At 38.5% G+C, this 23,546-nt stretch overlaps 1 protein-coding gene across 1 annotated transcript in view; it reads right to left on the bottom strand.

Moving 5' to 3' along the window:
* The window catches only part of LAMA2 (laminin subunit alpha 2), a 407,250-nt gene that overhangs the window by 52,141 nt on the left and 331,563 nt on the right, over positions 1-23,546 (bottom strand). Inside the window, exons 43-47 of the mRNA XM_045010304.1 lie at positions 12,959-13,075; positions 9,297-9,479; positions 6,966-7,120; positions 4,058-4,201; positions 3,010-3,143 (exon numbers count right to left, since the gene is read on the bottom strand). Of these exons, the coding sequence (XP_044866239.1) occupies positions 3,010-3,143; positions 4,058-4,201; positions 6,966-7,120; positions 9,297-9,479; positions 12,959-13,075 (733 nt within the window). The remainder of the gene's footprint in view (positions 1-3,009; positions 3,144-4,057; positions 4,202-6,965; positions 7,121-9,296; positions 9,480-12,958; positions 13,076-23,546) is intronic.

The raw sequence follows: 23,546 nt of genomic DNA, 5'->3' as shown, positions 1-23,546 counted from the left end.
CTGCTTTCATGGAAGAGGGGGTTATGGCTGATAGGAGTGGGATATAAATACCTTCCCCCATCCCCCAGTGCATGTGCTGGTCTGCTCCTTCAACTGAGCAGTCTCTTCCAGTTGCTCTTTTGTTCAGGTAAGTGACACCCACCTAGACGCTTCCTAGAGACCCAAGGCTGTGTGTGTGTGTACTATCTTCTTCCTCTCTGTTCCCCGGACAAAGTCCCAAAGCTTCAGAGGTTGCAGGGAGCCCATTAGGGGAGCGAGTATCCCCACCACTGGATATATTGTTAGTGGTGTCAGGTAAATTCAGAAGTATGCAGCTGAATCTGGCCAAAATGTAAAGACAGAAGGTGAGAAAGTGAAATTGGTGCAATTGGTCTGAGACCTTTACCAAGGGAGGCAAGAATGCTCTTAGTGATACAATAATGATGCAAATTAAAGGTCTTCACTGTGTGCTTCCTCAATTCTGCTTTAAGAATTCAAAACCAGTCCTGAGTTCTTCATCTTGATCCTAAAAATCCAACTAGTGTCTCCATAATCTAATTCTTCTAAACACTGCTCCAGTCCTCAGATTTGTGCTACTGAACTTGCTTCCCTTGCTGATTTAGCAGTTTGTTCCAGTTGCTTTAGACCTAATGCCCTATATATCACGAACAACAGCTTAATAGGCAATGTGCATTTCTAGGATGTCTATATCATGTCCTGACTCCATTTTCTGCTGAAATAGTTTTCCTGTAAATGAAAGTCCTGTACTACTGTGACATGCAGCTATTTCAGTATGTGTAGTATGAACTCAGACTGCACTAACCTGATGAAGATCTTGCATATCCCAATTTATGTTTTCCCAGCTATAAGATTTAATTGAGCCAGCATTTGGACACTCTGCTGTAATTTTATTTAGCTCTCTGCTTTGAATGGCTTATTCTGTGATTTCATTAAATTGTTTAAATTGAACATCATTTTCCTCTTCTGAAAGCTATGGACATAATAGAAATTAAAACTCCTATTTTTTCTTCTTGTCTCATTTGATGACTATTTTATCTTTTGTGTGTCTAACACTATGTAAAATTAACATATGATGATGGGACAAGATTTATTCAAATTAGGATTCATGCTCTTTATTTGATTTCATTTGATCTGATATTACATAAAATTATAGGGGTTTGTTCATCACTAGCAAAAAAAGGACACATCATATACATAGTACACACATGTAGCATGGTTTACTATTGAAATATTACAGTTCCCTTTGCAAATAATTAGTGCTGACGTGATATTCTTTATGCATGAAATATAGTGTTCCTTATGTTAAATGCAGTAATGTTACCCACTTACCAACGCAAAAATTATAAAGATTTTAATAGTGCCTATGCCACGGTAAATACATAGTATGCACAGAGATTCAAACACATCTAGTTTTTTTTAAACTAACCTATTTTTTTTCCCTTAATTGCCTTACCAGATGGTATGCACTTCAGGGAAATACCAATATAGTGCGTCCAAATATATGGATCAAGAAGCCAACATAATTTTCAACTATTAATTTATCTAAACTTTTAAAATTAAAAACATTCAATGCTTGCTTTTTTTCAAAATATGTAAAAAATCTGTGTTGTTTAAATGGACCAAAATATTTTTAATGTTGATTTCTCATAAACCACATCTTTTCAAATGTTTTCAGCATGAAGGGGCGTTGTGCCTATTAGGTTGGCATGTTGAGTAAGAATCAATGTACTGGGATTTGACAGGCCATCCATTCCCAATACCGCATCAAACCAAGAGGTTTTGAAAAGACACAATTCATTGAAAGCCAGAGAGAAAAATATAGTTTTCAGTTTGAGTGCAAGAATAGCCTTTAACTTTTAAACATTTTTAAAATGATTCTGTGCTAATGAGTAACTTCTTAAACATTATTATCAATATTTATTTGTATTATAGTAGTGCCCACAGTACAGTGTACACACACACATGAAGAGACAGACCCTGACATGAAGTACTTACATTCTGATAAGCAAACAGACAAAAAATAGGGGAGTGGAACAGCACATACAACTGCATTTTTTAGATAATCGATCCCAAAATTCTTGTCTACCAACACACAGTTATTTGGCTAAATTCTTGTAGGCCTCATGGTAGAAGTGTGTCATAAGAACAGGGGCAGCTCTAGGCATTTTGCCGCCCCAAGCACTGCAGGCAGGCTGCCTTCGGTGGCTTGCCTGCGGGAGGTCCCTGGTCCTGCGAATTCGGCGGCAGCCTGCGGGAGGTCCGCCAAAGCCGTGGGACCAGTGGACCCTCCGTAGGCATGCCGCCGAAGGCAACCTGCCTGCCGCCCTCGCGGCGACCGGCAGAGCGCCACCCATGGCTTGCCGCCCCAAGCACGCGCTTGGCATGCTGGTGCCTGGAGCCGCCCCTGTATAAGAAGAAGTTTAGAGGCGTGAGTTTGTCTTACAGATGCATTGAGGAAAGGTGTTCCCAGCACAAAGAGGAATTTGAGAGAAGTGGAAATGGGGGTAAGACTGGTATCACTGACAGAATAGGGGGCTGGGGGCACCCACATAAAATACAAGAGTGGCTAAGGAAGGAGGGGCAAATATGTGAAGGGTCTTAAAGAGATGACAAGAGGCTATAACATGAGGAGTAAAAAAAGGGGAGCTTTTAGTAGTTGGATTTTGTGTGGACTGAAGGAGGAAGGGCAAAGAAGTACATGGATAAAAGATTATGGACATTAAACATGCGTAATATATTTCAATAGCAGTCAGAGAGACACACTGTAACACATTTATAATCTCTTTGGTTACAAACTCTCTGATAACGGACTATTGGACACAGATTCAAAAATCCATTAAACTGGATTATATTTATCATCATCAAAGGTACCTCTTTTTTAAAACTATTGTTACTAATGCTGTATTTAAGAATGTGACTCTGGAGAGAGTGGACCTGACAGATTGCTTGCTCAGTTTCATCATTTTTTTGGGGTAAGAACTAAAGCTTGCAAATTAATTGAGTACTTGCCTAGAGGCTTCAATCCGGTACCAAAATGCATCATCAATGGTCAGATCTGGATACTCAACTCGTCCAACGCCAGATCCGACATCCCACAAGAAGTTCACCTTGCCTTTACGCATCTCTATGGCCAAGAAGTCAGTCTAAGACACAAAAAACAATCTATGGGATAAGGAATCAAATACTTGGATTAGAACAATCCCTGTAAATCCCTACCCCTTCAAGCTTCTTAAGATCATTAGTAACCTAATGGGCCTCGAGACCCATGCTCACATAACAAAATGTATACAATAACTCCCATGAGAGACCTAAGTTCAGACCTCCACCTCTTAGCCTCAGGTTCCCATCTTGTCAAGTGATGTGTGTCCACACAATGCTGGATCATTGACTGTCTCTCAAGTTGTTAACTGAAATACTATACAAACATTCATTTGGCCGGCAATCCTACAATGGAAAATGCAAGTGTTTTATAGGTTAATACACACTGCCATCCTAAATCTTCATTTATAGTAGGAAAATAACGCATAGCTCAGGATGTTAGGAAAAGAACACTTTTTCCATTATTGAATTATTATTGATGTTTCTAGAAGCCTGTCTGCTGGAGGGCTCACGGAAAATGGAATCTTTTATCACTACACATTCCTGAAGTTATAGTCTTGACTTGAAGTCATATTAAGCAGGATCTTTGACAGATTTAAGATGATTATCTACTTCATTTCCAAGGGAAAATACATGAGAAACAAACCAAAAGTCACCCCCATCATACGGCAGTTCTTACAGTTTTAATGCAGTTCATATAGGAGTTGCAGATTTGATTCCTAGCTAGAAACAAAATATTTGCCACCTATGTTATTTCTAAAAACTTACATTAATATAAAAGGCAATATTTTTTGCTTCTTCTATGAGAAACAGTAACTAACTAGTGAACCAGTAAAACTCCCAGGCTCTATGCTGTTTCTCTGAAGCCTCTGGGAAGAAACAATCTCCTCTTTTTTGTATGTCAGTGATCCAGTTTGATTGAGAAACTCTGACAAGGGAAAACTGAAACCACACTTACAAATTTGGCACTTCCAAGATAAAAAAGAAGGTTGTCAGCTACTGCTGTCTTCACATTGACAATGACAGTGTTGTAGCTTCCTTTCTTTATTTCCGGTCTGTACGTGCGAATGCAGTCACCTCCAGAAGCCACAGAGACTTTGATCTTCAAAGAAAACATAGCAGAGAGAACCCGAGTTGCAGCTCATTATTCCAGAGAAAATTTATGGGGCTTCAGAATAAGTGCAATCAGATTGTGCTTTTGTTTCATTTCTGTGTCACGCGTATTACTGAGGAGTAGGCATTGGTGCTTGCCACTCAGTATCTGGAACACTGAAATGTGATTTCCTTGTTTGGGAGGATGGATTGTGATCAAGGGCAGTGGGAGTTTTACCTGGCATTCAGACATGACAGCAGAAGGAAATTTATTTTACATTAAGAATTACTACAGTAGATAATGGGGAAGCTGTGGTAGTTCAGGTGGTGGAGATATTAAAAAGTTGGCTAGATAAAAGAATAATAGAGACACCATCTTGACTTGTATGGCTGCTCTATTTAATAAATAATAAATAGTAATAATACCTAGCTTTTATATAGCACTTTTCATCAGTTGATCTCAAAGCACTTTCTACCAATAACTGGTTTCATAACTGCATAGTTCTGAAGTAGCCTCCAACTGAGACATTCTTCACCACTATATATTCCAGGTTTCCTTGTTTTATATTAAGATTAGATTCCTTTTCCTGTCAGATGTTGCTAGTTCCATTTTAATGGATCCTTGTTAAGTTTTAAATATCATAATCTATTAGTGATGATCATAAGTTCCTTTGACATTGACTGTAATATTAATAACCATGATCAACTCATGGGGTATTAAGGTGAATGGCATACACACTAAAGAAAAAATTCCACGGTAATTACGTGGATCATTTAATGGCTTCTGGATTCTTGGCACCGAAAGCAAGCAAACAAACATTGTTATTTGCTTTCTCCTAGTCAAATGTCTTTTCCGGGTGCAGAAATGAATTAAAGCCCTGATGCTGAAAATCACTGCAGAACCTGCATAAATTTAAGCATGTGAGTTGTCTCAGTGAGGTCATTGTTACTACTTATGTGCTTAAAGTTATGTAGGTTGTGAAGTTACTCGTTGGATCAGGGCCTACTTAGAATTCAGGTTTGGTGAACTGAGGGAACCCAGTACCTCACTAAGGGCAGCAGAGAGGAGTGGATAGGGTCTGTATGTGTCATGTGTGAGATATGTTTTGGGGGGCACTAAAAGTTTTGTTGCGTTCATGGATCATTTAGTTTTAATCAACTGATATTTGTATTCTATATTTGTCTCAGGAGTGTACGCTTATAATAGGGTCCTATTGCAGCCTCCAGACAGTTTTAAAATACTAATTTATAAAATTGAACTATTCTGAAATATATCATGCTACATTCACAAAGGTTTAGGAGCCTGCATGATTGCAACCATTTATGTGTTTTATGAGAGCTTTTTATGAACCTGAAAAAAAAACATTGAAAGGATAAAAGATCAAGGACGGTAAAAGAACATGGTTTACTGGTTAGCAAAGACAATCTCGAGATCCAGACTCATTTCTGGCCCTTCAGACATAGTGCTATGTGAATTTGAGCAAGTCATTTAATTTCACTCCATGTTAGCTTTCCCATCCATAGAATAAGGATAACAGTAGTGTACAGAAATGCTGACAGCAGGGGCGGCTCCAGGCACCAGCACGCCAAGCGCATGCTTGGGGTGGCAAGCCATGGGGGGCGCTCTCCCGGTTGCCGCGAGGGTGGCAGGCAGGTTGCCTTCGGGGGCATGCCTGCGGAGGGTCCACTGGTCCCGCAGCTTTGGTGCACCTCCCGCAGGCTGCCGCCGAATTCGCAGGACCGGGGACCTCCCGCAGGCAAGCCGCCGAAGGCAGCCTGCCTGCCATGCTTGGGGCGGCAAAATGCCTAGAGCCGCCCCTGGCTGAGAGGCCAACTACTTTGAAGTCTTTGGATGAAATATGTTATGTAGGAGAAAAGGATGATGATGAAGAAGAACCTGCCCTTCTGTCTTACCTACATTTCTATGAGAATACAAAATGCACTTTATCAGATGGAGCAGACATGTCATTATTGTGCTCCATTATTGTGCATATGTTCCTTTCAGCCATTTGTGCTCCAGTATGTTGGTTTTGTTTGAATTATACAGGAGCTTAACTGAATGTTCATCTCTTAGGATTTTCTTTAAGTTTTCTTGATTATTGCAGGTCAGAAGCCAAATAAGTTTATCATCACTAGTTGATCCCTGAGTTTAAAAATATAATTACATGGGAGATACAGACTTGGGACTCAGTAACCAGGTAAGGAAATATGCTCATAACCCAAGCACAGGAGCCTATTCAATTGTTACCAGGAGAAGTAAATATCAAGAAAATGAGAAAGCGCGTGCACTCTACATTTTCAGTTAGCCTGAGATGGTCCAACCAGGGTCCAAAGAGCAGCCAAATCTGCTGCTGCCAAACCCACATGTTTCTTAAGTAATGGAACTCCTACAAAATGAGGTTTTAAATACCTATACCCATGCTGAGACAGAAAACACCTTTTTGGTATTGTTTCAGTATTAATTTGTGCACAACTATCGAATGAGGGGTATTTTCTCCTCTTTGAGCCCTCCCTGTACCCTTATCCAAGTTCCCCCCCCCAACTGTCCCATAGTACTAACATTCCTATAGGTATTCCTCATGCAAGAGGGCTGTGTTGTAAATGAGGAGCAAACCAGAGGGAAAAATCAGACATCAGGTATCCTGGTTTCTGTCTTCCTAGATATTTATACTGCAGTCTTTGCCATAGGTATTTTGGACTGGGATGGCTTCTTTTGCTGGATGAAAGGATACAAACTACCCACAAGATAGAGTTACTGAAAAAGAAGTGCTTACAGAATTGGCCTGTTTCCGGGCTTGGTTTATCAGTTCTTTTATCTGAGAGATGTTTTTCCCCAAATTATCCTGAAGTTCTTTGATTGGTTTGAGTTTATCCAGTAGCCGATCTGCTTCTTTTTCTAGGGTTTTTACAGTGGCATCTGCATCAGCAACTTCATATGAAAAAAAAAAGCAGAAGTTTAGAAGGGAGAGTCTGATAGAGTGGACACAAACACCAATAGCAAAATCCAAGAAAATTCTTCCAGAAAATTCAGCTTCCTGAGACAACCATGGGGATAATAATTTTAGGAATGTTTTTAGACCATGATTTTAAAATTGCAATGTGAAAATATGGTAGAGGTATGGATCAGTAGTTATGTCTGAGGTTGGTACTGGTAGAAAAAACTGTGGTACAATACAGCTCCAAGTTCAGAGTTTACCTTTCTTCTTTACTCCTGCTTTAATGAAACATGTTGGATTAAAAAAGCCATTCATTAGTTATTTGCACAAAATTTAGAGAATTAATTTTTAACTTAGTTATATGGTCACAACTAGGAAAAATTTGATCCTGATCACAAGTTTCAGATTATCCCATGTGCAATAATAATTGTGATTAAAAATATTATACAGAATATTAGCCACTGCATATATTTTCCCATCTCTCAGATGAACTCCATTAGTTCACATAAGGATCTCATCTCCTCTCCCTCTTTTCTTGAGTTCTAGAATGACTGAAATTCCCTCCCACATACAGCTATCCAATAGTCCCACAGCTTTCTCAATCTCCCTCAACCTCTAGAAGATCTGTAGAGTAAAACATCTGACTTGCATGGCAGCTAGTGTCCAGGTAGGAGAGTCTGTCTGGCTGATATAGTAGGGGGGCAAACCAGTAATAGGAAGGCAGCCTCAAAAAGTTTGGATAAGGTCCAAACAGATATCCAAATTTTGGATGTTTATCCAAACTGAACAATAAAGCTATATAAGGTTCACCTCGCAGTAGGCACAAGACACCAGGTTCTTGAGAAAAAACGAGAGCTCCTATGTTAATCTCTTTCTCCTCACTTTGAGATAAGGCATATTTCTTATGGTACATCCTGTGAGAATAATTTAAATCTTTAGTTCCATTGTTGCAGCATTTAAACAAGTAAATGTTCTAATGCAGCACCAAAATGTGGCACTATGCAAAAGCTTTTGCAGTAGGCAATGAGGCAGCAGATACTGAAAAATAGCAATATACACACACACACACACACACTCATGCATTATATATAGTATATATCTGATGCCTCATTGCCTAGGCAATGCCTATATAAACACACATACACACTTACTGATTTCTGTAGGCAAGGTATAGAGACGAGAGAGAAACAAAAGAAAATATTGCAATATAACACTTTAAAAGGGTGCAAAACACAAAAGCCAAGTAACTTACAGGACAGGATTTCTTTGGAGAAACTCATTACCCACTACTCACCCCACAGCCAGAAATACACAACTAGAACTTAGTTATCAAACTTGGGCAGATTTACTGTCATTTAAATAGGATAAAGGGGTGCCTAACTGCCAATCTGATCACTCATCCATGTGACCTAATTTAGGTTTCCAACTTTAAGTGACAGATCTTTTTGTCTTTTTTTTGAGACAACATGTTTCTGAACACAACAAATGATATTATATCTAGGATTTATTGAACTATACAGTATGCTGCAATTTAAATTGTTGAACTTTTTCCACTAAACACAAAGGGTCTTCCAGTGAAAATTCTAACACAATCATCACTATATGATAGCAGGAGTCACTTCAATGCTAAAATACATGCAAACAACCTCACTGGAAGTCCCTTTTAATTATTATGCCTCAGAACTGCCTTTATGCTCTATAAAGAAGACAATGATCAATACAAAAGGTGTCATTAAGTGTATCCCTAATAGAACTCATTAGCTGATTAACCTAGCACAGGGGTGGACAGGGAAGCTTTGATGAATCTAGAGGTAGAATCTCCAATCAATGATAGCTTCTTCGATTCTTCTCCCGCCTCCATCCATTTAAGGAATAGTTTTTGGAGCAAATATATCCACTATGTGTTCATTCTGCTGATGCTAGACTTTCTTCCTATGTTACCAGCAGCAATCCTTTAGATTCAAAGGCTTTTCCATCTTTAAGGCCTGTATAATAATATGGAGGCTATACAAAAAGATTCCTATTACAGCAGTGTACTCTAGTAAGATCATGTACTGAACTGTAACAAAAACTATATTGATGCGCTATAAATCACATCATGGCAGCAGGGAAAGCTCTTTCTTTTGGGGAGATGAGGAGAAAAGCATACAAACAAAATAAAGATCTTACTGTTCTTGGTGGAATCTTTCACAACAGCATTTGTTTTGGCCACATCATCTGCTAATTTGCTGTAGTTGTTCTTTAAGCCAAGGAGGTTCTGGTTGAGGTCTTTAATCCTAGCCAGTACATCATTTGCAGTGGTGTAGGCTTGTCCAGCTTTATCTTTAGCTGCTTGCACTTTTGCAGCTGTATCTGTGGGCAAGAAAAGATCAAAATGTCAGAGCAATCATGCATACAGATGGCAGAATCAGACCCTCTGTCTTTCTTGACCTGACAGTTGTATCTTTAAAAACAAAAACAAAAAACCAGAACACCCAGCCCTGTTTAAATGTAGAGAATGAAATAGCTTCTTAGCCAGATTAATTTTTCTATGGATCCTTTCCCTGTGCTAGGAATATTTGATTAACCTTGAGAATGAAAGTGATGATCTTCAGAACCCATGGTATGAGGGAGCACTTTGATGTGTTGGTGAAGACAGTACGGAATATTAATCTACATGATCCACATAACTCAGCTGCTGCTCTGTAGTTTATGGTTACTTTGAAGTACAGCTGAGTGAAATATTTGTGGTAATAATATTTCTCATCAAAATGTGGCTCCTGACAAATTACCTGAACTTCTGTGAAATTGAGCATTTTTTTCCTTTTGCAACAAAGTTTTGAGCAAGATGATTTTCAGTGCTAGGTGTGAAAATGCTGTGGAAGCTATTAGATATTGTTGATTGGGAAAGGGGAGAATCTCAGTGACTATGGCACTAAACTGAGGCTCAGGAGATCAGAGTTCAATCTCCTGTTCCACCACAGACTTCCTGTTTGACCTTAGGCAAGTCACTTAGGCTGCACTCTGGGAGGAATTCTGCTTCTTGAGGAAGGATACTGCCCAGAGCACCCTCTGGGTGGGCTGGTTCTGAAAAGCCAACTTTGCTTTGGAAATACAATTGAACTCTTTAACACTAGTATTATTAATAATATTTTACAGGCAAAAGAGTGGGATCTGATTATTTCTTTCCCTATTTTTCCCCAAGGTGTTTGAAAGTATTCCTTCTGGCCTTCCTTGTGTGATATCTACCTTAGAATAATATAAATTCAGGCCACTGTGTTGCTTTAATTTGATATTTATTCACTGCATACATTGTACTTACTTTTCAGCACACTTATAAAATACACCCATTCCTAAGCATATGGTCCTTTTCCTAAAGTGAACTGCCCTCTTACTTTGATTCCTGCTGAGATTTTTTTTTTTTTGGTCAAGCCTGAAGTATTAGTTCAGGCCATTCTGTTTTGTTGACTCTTTGATGAGTCAGGGATATGACTAGAGCTGTTTGCTTTTCCTTGTTAATTCCCCTGTTTGATAACCAACTTACTACATTTTCCTATCTTTGACATTTATTTGCTACAGATTTTAGTCTTTGTTTGAATCATATTTACAAAGCACACCATTCGTGCATGTGTGTCCTTGTCCCAAGAGCAAGCACGCTCTAACTCTAATCTACATTGCCATTGATTGCATACTTCATATTTCTTATGCTTTCTTCATGTTTAGTATTCTGAGTCCTAAGGGCGACGACCTTCTGAGGTCCATTCTGCTTGATTGAGACATCTATCTGCACACAGGCACACCAGTAGCTGTTGCAGTAGCATCACAAAATTAACTAAAGTGCGCATGACATAGTACAAAATCTCTTGAATGAAAGATTTCAAGGATCTGGGTGAATAAAATAGAGTATCTACAGTTACGTGAAATCTGGAAGATGCAAAAATGCATGAAATGAATTGGTGAAAAATTTTGCACGGAGCTTTGTGTGCAGTCCGTACTTCGAGAACACCTCAAAATGGATAGATTATAACTTTTCTTTGGTACACATTTCCAAGGCATTTTTTCAGTTCATAACAACAATGAGCAGTTCTTTAGAGAGAGCAGGCATAGCAAACTACATTCTGAAATAGATGATAGAGATTTTTTGTTTACCATAAACAAGCATTCAGTTTATGTGTCCACTATAATGAAGTTATAATGTATTTCTCTGTCCCTTACTAGCACCACAAAAGGTATCAAATATATGGAGCTCTTGCATATTAATGAGTATGAAAGACTCTTTGCTATTAGTTATAAAGAACCGTAAGTTGCATAGCACTTTATGATAATAGAATAAAGCCTGTCCCGGTCCTGAGGAACTTATAGTCTAAATAAGACAGCCCAGCAAGTAATGACAGAAGACAACTGTCTGAGGAGATGTGGGGAATGGAGGACAGATACAACAAATAAGGATCACACAGTTTTGTTTCTGAAGTTGTTGGGTTTAGTTCTGATTTTTATCAGTGTTGTGTTTTACTCTTCCTATTATTTAATATTATTTTTCTTCCTTGTTCAGATTGGGAGAAGAAGGTCAAGCATGACAGTAGGAGCAGGTGACATAGCAGCAGAACTCAGTGGTGGACAGCTAATGAAGGAGGTGAATTTTAAGGAAGGAAAGTGAGGACAGATGGCACACTGGATCAGGAAGGCAGTTCCAGGGACAGGGTCAACATGCAAGAAGTCATAGAGGCCTCAGTGTGAGAAAAAAGAGAGGGCAACAAGGTACAGTATAGAATGTGAAATGGGATGTTGAAGGAAAAAAAGAAACAGGGCAGAGCAAGAACAAAGTTGAGAGCCACTGAGATGCTGAGGATGACACTCTTATGCTATTTAAATAATAATTACTAGAGCAATCATTCATTAAGAGCTTGTCTACATTGGGAAATGATTGTGAAATAAGTTAAGGTGTGAATTAAAAGTGCAAAAGCAATTCCACACTAGCTTTCTGTGGACAGTCTTATTCTGCACTAATAATGCCTTTGTACAGTTTAGCTTAATCCATGAACTCTTCAAGTGGAATAAGTGTCTATATGGGGACCTAGTGCAGAATACTTATTCCACAATAGTTATTCTGAGCTATTTCCCCATGTAGACAAGTCCTAAGGTAACAGAGCAATAGTTCGTTAGTGTGGGTATATATTCTATTTCTGCACATATCAATGTTTATATATAAAGAAGTGCTGGGCCATTAGTGTAGGACACACAATCATTTATTTAATTCACAAATGACAGTGCTGGGAAAACGATATACGATTTACAGAAACTACCATGATTCACTGTTGACTGAGCAGTATTCTAAAGTATAGATGGACCAAAATGACTTGCTCATTTGGGTCTCTCTAGATACAGACTATCTGGAGTCCTTGGGGCAATTTGAGATCGTTATTTATCCCAGGTCTCTTTGAACTGTTTGTTGATGCCATCATCTTTGTTCTTACCATTCTGGGAAGCACTGTTCCAACAAGAGGTACTATCAGGATGGACTCACAGCTTCTGAAAAAGACTGATTGGCTAACAGTACACCATCACTCCTTTCCAGAAGTTCTATCTTCCAGAAGTGGGCCATCTGAGAATGACAAAAACATGGCAGCCCCTAAAAGTCCAAAATGCAAATGAACCCCAAGCATTTGTGTTCAGTTCAGTTTCCCTCTCACACAGCGTACATTCATTGTGAAAGGGGCACTGTGGCTGAGAGAGCAGCCAATGGATGGAGTGTATGTAGACAAAGAATAACACCTATACACATTTTTTAAAAGATGCAAGATGACACAGTGAAGCACAGCGGAGCCCAGTGCTTCAGCACTTTTTGTACTTACCGTTAGGAATGGCTGCCAGCTTTCCAAAGGTGTCATTCAAAGCTCTCAGGAGATCAGAATTCTTTTCATCAGCATTTTTCAACCTGTTCCGCATACTGTTCAAGTTATCCCCATTTTCTGCAGAGAGTACACATACGAAAAAGCTTTAACTCATTGTTTTCACTGTGCTGTGTTTATGTAACAGACAGACAGACCCTGGTCATCAGCAAACAGCCTCAAACCCAGGGCCTCTGAAGCTTAGTGTATGAGCCTCTACTGCATGAGCTAAAAGCCATCTGGCTCTTAGCTAAGCCTGCAGCAGACTCATCAATCTGTAACTGGCCTAGGTGCCATTAGACAGGGACAGAGTGCCGCACCAAGCAGGCACAGGTTACATTTACACATTCATTTGGTATGTACGGTAATAAAACAGACCATGAACTACCCATTTGTCATCAATATACATATATTTAATTAATTTACTAAGTTACTGCAATGAACATATGTAACACACAGTTCCAGGGTTTACTAATGTTATCTTCTGTATTTTAAAGGCACCTAATTCCTTTGTATCCAAGTGCTTGATTTCCTTAGACTACTGATACTTGGTGCTTATAGAGGGATTTTATTAAGGCTCTCAAAGCACTTTTATGTACACAGTGCTCCTGTAAGGTATGTATACAAAATAAGGCAGACAGTGGCTAAGTGATTTATCCAAGGCCACCCAGTGAGTCAATGGCAAACCGGCCAAAGAACCCAAGGAGCCAAACTACCAGACCTGTGCTACATTAAAGGTGGGCTACATTAAACTCTTCTATGGTAACCTCACAAGTTCTTCTTCAGGTGTTTGCCCTGGGCCAGTGGTTCATCCATTTTGTGTGACAAAACAATACAATCAGGGTAGTGTACTATCACCATTAGCATGCCTATTTCCCAGTTCTTGCTGGACTTTCTCAAAGTAAGGCAACAGCTGCTGATACAATGTCCAGAGAAAGGGCATGAAACCATATTAGCGGCATCATGATCAATATTAGGAGGCTACATCAAGAAAAAGTTATAATGAAATACGCAGATTGATTTTTGGGGTGGAAACTTTTTTGTAGATAAAAGCATATATCAAAATTTGTTTAAACTGAAAAACTAGTACAAATCAGAGGAACAGTAATGTGATAATCAGTACATGAAGGATGAAACTGACATTATTCTTCACAGATAAGTCGATATTTTTCACAAACTGTTTTGCATAACAATGATATTTTTGCTGGAACCACATGCTACATACAAATGATTTTTCAGAGTCTGCAGAGAGAGGCTCCAACTGAGGTTATTTAGAAATCTTTATTTCAAAAAGTCCAGAGTAGAGTCTGGGAAAGAAAATGCTAGTTAAGTCTGAAAACACCTACTGGGGGGGACATTTTAAATCACTTATTCCCATTGTTATGGAGCTCTTTGCAGCTGAGGAACAGAAAGGTGGGAATTTCTTGGCTCCAATGCACTCCCTGAATCAGAATAACTGATTGAACTGATTGCAGAAGACATAGAATAATTTGTAGAAAAGGGGATGGGATATAAACTCTAACTGTGACCTTCAAAAGTGTAGAAGTTTAGTGAAATTAAACACATTAGTACTTTGAAAACTTATCCAAACAGATGCCTGTGGTGCCTACCAGGCTAGATCAAAGTCACCTTTCTGGTCCCCTGATTATAGGCTGACTAAGGGTCAAAAATGCTCCCAGTGTGAGTTAAATTATCGGAGAGACTTGAAACATTGGTGGCACAGACTGAAAAATCTCATACAGCCCTACCTAAGGTTCAACATCAAATTAAATAGTTTTGATGTATTGTCCACTTTACCAAACTATTAGAAGAATGACTGTGTGAGCAATTTGACTCTATTATCTATGCAAAGAGTGTCGCAGTTGCGTCTGTCTTACATTGACCTGAAACAATTATTATTAATATTGTTTGTATTACAGTGACACATAGTGGCTTGGAACAGGTGGGGACCCCTCTGTTTGAGCTGCTATACAGAACAGTATAGTAAGACAAGAGGATTTAAAGAACTTTGTTAACTACTTCTAATTTTCTCAGTGACTATTACAAAGATCTATTTTTAAAAAAGAAAGCGTATTTGCTTTTCTCAGGACTGATGGGTATTAATTTTTCTGGATGTGGCTTGAGAGAAACCAGTCAATAGATTATAAAGGATTAAAATCTCTCAAAGATGGATGTGTACAGATAGGAAGACAAATTGTTATTTTTTAAAAATAAAATCTAAGAAAACTGTACATTACCTATAAAACTAAGATATGCATTTTTGTAGATTATGAAAAGGCTTGAAGATTTTTTGTAACTCTCAAAACTAGCTAATCACTTACTATCAGTGAATCGAATGATTTTGTGTGTCAAAAAATTCTTATTTTCCTGATTTCTTAATTAACTGGCCAAGTGTACAGTATTCATTTGGATACTGAATATCTTTGGCTAGATGATATACTCTGTGCTTGAATCCCATGCGCTCTAATGGCTGCACAATAGCTGTCTCTTTGATTGATTGACCAATTATTGTAATGAATGACCAGATATGTATTTAGATTTTTTATTCCTTTCCAGGTGATTTATTTGAACAGTATTAACATTGGCCTTATAAAGTGAGGCTCTTTTTTTAGTAGCCTGCACTTTTTAAAATGCTTTTTAAAAAGCAGTATTTAAAAAAAAAATGGGAAGAAAAGAGAGCAAAAGAGCACACGCATCCGCACAACCTCTGGGACAGGCAGTGCAACAAAGGGCAGAAAGAGAGAAACAGTCACAGGTGGGAAAGGAAGGGGGCTGAGGGACAGCAGCCACTGGAGCATGAGCAGTCATCCTGATGGAGGATGAAAAAGGAAGGGATTAGGAGCCAGCCTCGAACTGGGTGTAGATGGGGAGCTGGTCTAGGCAAATCTGTGGCTCCCTAAAAAAAAAACATTTAACTACCCAGGTAGGGCCTGATCCTGCCAAGTGCAGAGCACCTTCAACTTACTGAGCGTTGGGGACACTCAGCATATTGCAGGATCAAGCCCTTGTGCCCTAGAGGCCCCCACCTTTACCTCTTCTGCTGTTGTGGGAGGGGCAATGTTTGGGGGGGGCATGTAAGTGGGAGATACATTTTGGGCGGCAAGACTGTCTGAAATGTCAACCAGGGAAGAACCTGCTCCTCTTATTTAAGGTAGGAGGGTGGGGAATATTTTGAGCTGGGTGGAGCTAAGGCTTCACTCCTGGGAAGTGCCTCACAGGCAGGAACAGGAGGTAGCCTCCCTGTCTGGGCAAGCTGGGGGAGCCAGGGAGGTGAGTTGAGGCTGCAGTAAGCCCCAGGAAAGATCTTGTTTGACTTACAGTATAAAGGTTAACTTGGATGCCCAGGTGCCTTGTACTTTTAAGCACCAGATTCTGAAACTCTTAATCTCATTGAATAGTCAAGTCAGTGGGGCTACTAGTAAGGTGCTTCTAGATGAGGGTAAAGGCATCAGAATCTAGTCCTAAATGATCAGAGAATGTAGCAGAGCTAATTTCTTGTCTACTAAGATCAGCTTCCAAACAGTTTTAATTAGATCCATTTAATTTTCTATATTTGCCTGATATTTCCCCAGTGTCTCTGGTCCCTTTTTGGAAGATTAGTGTGTATAAATTTTTTAATAATTCTGACATACTTTATTCATTTCAGGTGGTGTTTCTAGTAATTTTGCTGTATGGTCTTAAATTGTCTCCTCTCCTCCTCTCTAGCCTGCCAGATCCAGAAATTATGCTAATTATTCCCCTCCTATATTTCTGAAGCATCGTGTTTCCAGACCTCTGTTTCCAGTTTTGTAACCATAGCATCAAACTAATTTTTATGGATTTTAATAAGTTCAGTCCCTCCGGAACTCCTAAATTTGAATATTCAAACTCCAGCTGTTAAATATTTTTCCTTTTAATTTATCAAATGCATTTTTAATTGTTTTCCTAGTATTAGAAGAATAAAGCCATAAATAAATGCCCTAAGGCAGTCCCTGGCTGAAAGGGAGGAGTTCCTAACACTACTGTTAATGAGAAGTTCTCTTAAAAATTTTGCTCAGTAATAAAGTTCTTAAAGGCCATATTGGGAAGTAACCTGTTGTAAATCTATCACGCAGACAGTACTTTTTATTAAGTACTGAGCAGGTATGTTGTATATTAATCATGACATATACTGGCTTCATTTAACATGGAATTTTTTCCTCTCCTTTAAATATTTAGTATTGAAAGATGCTGGAGACCAAAATCCTTCAGTGAGCTAGAGAATAGGTACAACATGAGCAGCTGGGTAATACAAGTTTGCCCACACTGCTCAGTTAACATGCTTTACCTCTGACCTGGGAGGAGTTAATGGGTTAATTCCTGTAAGCTGCTGAGCACCCTCAACACCCACTGAAATTGTGTTGGCTGAATGCCTTGCAGGATCGGTCCCTGTATACCCATTCAGTTCTTAGCCTCTGTGAAGGGGTTGCACAAGAACGCCAATTAGTGCTGGCTGTGATTGTGTTTTGTGCAGTGGACACCTGTTCCGGTGACCTGGATTAAGATGGCCAAATCATTTTTACGTTTCTGTTGTTAAACATAGCACTAAGGGATAAAGCATTGTCTACTCAGCAGAAAAAGAAACAAATTTAAAGAAGTCATAAGAGCAAAACCATTTCCCCACATTTTAATCTGGCACCATATATGCCTGAGTACTGTAGGTGATTAAGGTGCTACATATAAATGGAGGATGATTTATCCATTTATATATCTAAGGAATAGTTCAGGTCTCTGCAGATTTTATATATTGGGGCCACTGATTTATTGCCAATGACATGGCACCATTAAAATACCTTAACTTGGCTGCTAACATATATAGTTTTCTTATAGTAACATGGCCCAATGCATGTTCTCATGGGAAACTGTCTAAGACGCCATCATAAAGAACACATAGTTAAATGTGTGACATCAAAGAATGGGAAAGGAAGCTTCATCAGATTATTTTTAAAGAGTAGTTTTAAAACCATAGAAACTGCATACACCGTAGACAATGTTGGCTGGGTACCGTCCAAATTAGCTGGTGAAATTATGTGTATATCTTGCTGCTTCTATTACATTTGTTTTGCTCCTTCGCAAATAGAATTCTTGCTCCCCACTGTCTTATCCTATAAAGAGGATTATGAGTCCCAAGTTAATTCTTTATTTACAGAATATGCAAGAGAGTAGAGAGGAATAAGCAGAAGAAATAGAGATGTACTGAGAGAGATGCAGCCTGTCTTGGTCAATCTTTACTTTAAAAACATTGTATATTTAGTATTGATTGTAATGTTTGTACTGAAGAATACGCTAGTTATCAAAATTAATACAGGAGCTCTACTCTGTGTAACCATTTAGTGATTACAACACACTAGCTCAGCTAAAATCCACTTCAGGTAGGGACAAATTCCCTGTGTGAGATTTACCTGTACTTGTCAGAAGTGAAATGTTTTAGCTAAAAATGTTCATCTGTTGTCAGAGAGGTAGAGTCTCCTCAAGCTGTCACTTCTTAAACTAAAGGAAATGATATGAGCTGGATTTCAAAGGCCACCTGACTTTACGTCTCCAGCTTAAAGGGAACTTGTACATAATTTTACTTCTCTTTTCATTGATCTGTTTGGACTAAACTCCATATTTAACCTCAAATCTGCACAGGGGCAATCATTTTTAAAAAAATGTAAATTCAAAATTTTAAGGAAGACAAAATGCTTCTGGCAAGCTGAGAATCTGTCAAGGTACAGACAGACCGAGAGAAAAGCTGGCAGGCAGCTGCATTCACTCCCTCGCAGCCAAATTCTTGAAACTCTACACTTAGGCAAAGCCCTACAAACAGAATCTACTTCTCCCACCAAGTTTATTTCTTCTAATTCTCAGTCCCACAGAGAGAGAAATGACTAAACCTCCATTGTAATAGCTGCTGTCAGAAGTTTTGCTCTATAAGGACTATTTCAGCAGTTTTTGGAAGTAATATATGGCATTTTTCTGATTCACAGCCATTTTATAACTAGTGTAATTGGCCACAGATCATGAGAATGTCATAATGTAACAAGAAAACATTCTCATCTCCGTCATAGCTTAGGCCTGGCTTCCTGGAGGATAGATTAGTTGAGTGGGTTTACGGGTTTTCATTACTTTAACTAATGTACTACCTGTAGTGCAGAGAGAGAAATTCTAAACTAATGATCACTTCTGTCTACCAGCTCTTTATAGAGTGCCCATCATCCATCTTTCACTTCTGTATTTCCAGTAGGGATTCTGAAGAGGGCAGCTTTGTAAGAATCCTAAAGAGGTTTCATTCTATTAGTTTTAAACTCAGCTCTCACTTTCCATCCCAGAAATGCCAACACATACAGGAAGGATTATGTTAATACCAGTAACATCATTATTTTGATGTAAAAGCAGGGGGAGGTGGGAAATTTGCTCACTGATCTTACTCTGCTGTATCTGCATTCAGGGCACAAATTTTAACTGATTTCTGCAGGGCAGGTGGAATTTGAGACTATATTTTATTATGTTCAGAATCCATGCAATGAAACATTGTTTTATGCCTCTACAAAGCAATTTTACTATAAATCATTATTAAAGAATCCTAATGAAAAAACATCTGTTTCAGTGGGGTTGCATGAGTGTAGATGAGAACCTAGTTTGTGAATTTATAAATGTCCCTTTCCGCTTGAAATTGTCTTGCAAATACACTATTTGCACTTTCACTTCTGTGAATTTTGATAGGAGTGAAACTTTGGTTGGAGTGTATTTTAAAACATCCCCTAATATATAATTTATATTGTAATATGCTTTTTCAGGGCCAAGTGATATGCTTATAAATGCATATGGAATTCACTCATATCTGAGCCAAATTCTGTCCTCACTTTTTACTTTGAGCACAAGATGTCTTGCACTATGAAGCAGTGTCCATAATAAATGACTGTTCCAATATAGTTGTGTAACTTCTTCAGATAGCCATAGATTCCAAGGCCAGAAGGGACCATTCTAATCATCTCCTCTGACCTCCTGTGTAACACGGACTATAGAACATCCCCCAAATCATTCCCAGAGCAGATCTTTTAGAAAAACATCCAATCTTGAGTTCAAAATTATCAGAGATGGAGAATCCGCCATGACCCTGGGTAAGCTGTTACAGTGGTTAACTACTCTCATAATTAAAAATGTACGCCTTATTTCCAGTCTGAATTAGTATAGCTTCAACTTCCAGGCATTGGATCATGGAATGACAATGTGATGCTACACTGAAGAGCCCATTGTTCCCCATATAGGTTCTTAGACTGTAATCAAGTCACCCCTTAACCTTCTCTTTATTAAGCTAAATAGATTGAGCTCTTTGAGTCTATCACTATAAGGCATGTTTTCTAATCCTTTAATCATTTTATGGCTCTTTTCTCCACTTTGTCAACATCCTTCTTGAATTGTGGAAACCAGAACTGGACACAGTGTTCCAGCAGTGGTCGCTCCAGTACCAAATCTAGAGGTAAAATAACATCTCCTAGATTCCCCTGTTTATGCATTATCTCATTAGCTCTTTTGGCCACAGCATAGCACTGGGAGCTCTTGTTCAGCTGATTATCCACCATGATCCCCAAATATTTTTCAGAGCCTTCCCAGGATAGAGTCCTCCATTGTATCTGTATAGTCTGTGTTCCTTGTTCCTAGATGTTTACATTTGGCCATATTATAAAAACATATTGTTTGCTTGCACCCAGCTTGCTAAGGGATCCAGATCACTTTGTATCAGTGATCTGTCCTCTTCATTATTTACCACTCCCCCAATTTTTGTGTCATCTGCAAACTTCACCAGTGATGATTTTAAGTTTTCTTCCAAATCATTAATAAAAATGTTAGCATAGGGTCAAGTACCAATCCCTGTGGGACCCCACTAGAAACACACCCATTCGATTATGACTCCCCATTTACAATTTTATTTTAAGATTTATCAGATAACCAGCTTTTAATCCATTTAATGCGTGCCATGCTAATTTAAGATTGTTCTAGTTTTTTAACCAAAATGTTATGCGGCACCAAGTCAAACACCTTACAAAAGTCTACATATATTACATTAACACTATTACCTTTATTAAGCAAATTTGTAATCTCATCAAAAAAGGTATCAAGTTAGTCTAACAGGATCTATTTTCCATAAACTCATAGCATTAATTTTATTCATAGAATCCCATATCATAATAGTCATAATATATCAATCATTGTTATGGACCATGTTCCACTGTTTGTGGCACTGTGTATTCAAAATAAATGTGGTCATCAAAGTGGATGGGGAGGAGATAAAGCCAGATCTCTACTGTCCCATATACACAGGTCTTTGAAACAGGCCAACAGTGCATGATGGAGTAAGCTGTATCCCAGAAAGGGGTTTACTGCTTAAATGCCTATGAGTTCAGAGAGAGAGATACACATCCTTCCTCCCTCACCTGACTACTTCCTGCTCCCCACTCTCCAACAGCTTGGTGGATCTGCACCACATGTTACTATGGACTGCTCTCAAATTTCATAACATATAATAATGTACTAAATCTTGCAGTCAAGACACACAATAGAATTTTATGGAATGGGCAACCAAAATGTACATCCAGCTTTACAAGCTATCAGTGCTACAAATGTTCACATCTCCTGCACTTTTAGACTGTAATAAAATGTTCTTAATTCCCAAAGAGAATATGATAGTAAAACATAATAAATGATCTCTTTAAACCTGACAGCTACTTACTGCATGTTAAATATGTTCTGTTGGTTGAATTCCTAGGGCTGCCAAAATATGTTTAAGTGCAAAAAGCCAAAAAGACACACTATGTTCTACCTCCTCTGGGTTTGATCCCTTAGACCTTATGCTTCTGTGCTACAACTTGCATGAGGTCAATGGGGGTTTTGCAGGAAAAGGACCAAAGGGGACTGGACCCAACGTTTTCTGAACAAAAGTTGTTTACGTTCTAACAAAAACAATTTATAACTAATGTTGGCGCTATGGATGGCTTTACGCACCATCAAGGAAATAACCAGCTATGACCTGATTCCAGAATCTTATTGTTGGTGATTTTCTAGTGATGATGCATAAAGCAAAGAAATCATCTTGATTGTCAGATACTATGATGAGCTTGCAATTTGTAAGCAAGAAAAATCATGTCAGTCTCTCTGTTTACAGGGTGCCATCATTTTTATTTCCTTGCAGGCCCCATATCTGGCTCTTCTCACAGGCTTCTAAGGACTGTAACATTCCTGTCTTCATGGTTATTTCCAGGTGTCCCTAGATTGCTATGATAATTTCAGCCAGTTAATCATGACATAGTCGGATCAAGCTTATTACTTAAAATTCAAGAGATGCTATGATCATTGCACATAGCTTTTTTCCAGAAGATCCAGGATGACATTTCAAACTATAACAAAGGAATCCATGTCAAAGTTACTGGATCTTAATTTGAAATAAGCCACAAAGTTACCACCCTGGACTTGATATCATATCTCATAATCCTAAACTAAACTTGGTTAGTACTTGGATAGAAGGCCTTCAAAGGCTGATTCAGGAGGTGGCACTCTTCTTTCCAAGTTTTTATTAAACCATTGACCCAAATGCTGTAGTTCTGGAGGTGTTTTTCTTTGGCTGACATAAAAACAGAAGTCAATACCACTTGTGATCATTAAAGACCCCTAGCATTTTCCACAAGCGCAGAGGTGGGAACCTCAGAGTACTGGCCAAATTCAAAGTGGCTAACTGTATTCTGCTTACCAAATATTTCCCCTTCAGTTTCATTCCAATAAGGTATTCTTCACTTTCTGTCCCAAGCTGTTATGGAGGGTTGTTGACAACTTTAAACAGATGTTATATTCTACTCCATCCAGAGATGGCTTTCGTTAGTGTTACAAGAAGTGATTTTGTATACTCTTTAAGAAGTTTATAAAACAGTTTAGGATTTATCTGGATAAAAAGCTCTGGAAGTAGGCTACTACTGGCTGCAAGATGTACTGGTCAAATAATGACATATATATTAACCAATAATGCATTCAATAATTGATAGGAAAATATTCAAATACATTATATATAAATATGATTTGACCTGCTTTACTATATAGTAAGGTAATGCACATATTTTAAGGGCTAGAATCTGACTTTAAGCAAAGCCCTCAGCAAGAAATAATGCATCAGCTGCACCAACTATGGCTGGTCAAAATTTTCTGTTGAAAATTCTTTGCAATAGAAAATTGCATTTGATTCAATGAAAATTTTCACTGAAAGTGTCTCATTTCCTCAAAAATGTTTGATTTTTTCATTGGAATACTGAAAACTAAACAGCAAAAAAGTTTTTGCTAAAAACTAAAATTGGTTTGGTTTTTGACAGTTGTTAGCCCCAAATCTGCAGATTTGGGGCTTAACGTTTATGGTTTTCAGTTATTGAAAAGTGAAACATTGTAATTTTTAAATGAAAAGTTGGAATTTTCCTGTGAAAATTTTGATGAAAAAATTTTTTTCAGTGGAAAAATCCTCAGTTCTCTTCCCAGCTCTAACACCAAGCCATGAATAGTCCAGGGAGACATT

The sequence above is a fragment of the Mauremys mutica genome, chromosome 3 (genome assembly GCF_020497125.1).
Source record: "Mauremys mutica isolate MM-2020 ecotype Southern chromosome 3, ASM2049712v1, whole genome shotgun sequence".
NCBI classification, from domain to species: Eukaryota; Metazoa; Chordata; order Testudines; family Geoemydidae; genus Mauremys; species Mauremys mutica.
Note: the sequence above shows the minus strand (reverse complement) of the source record. Positions and strands in the feature narration are given on the sequence as shown.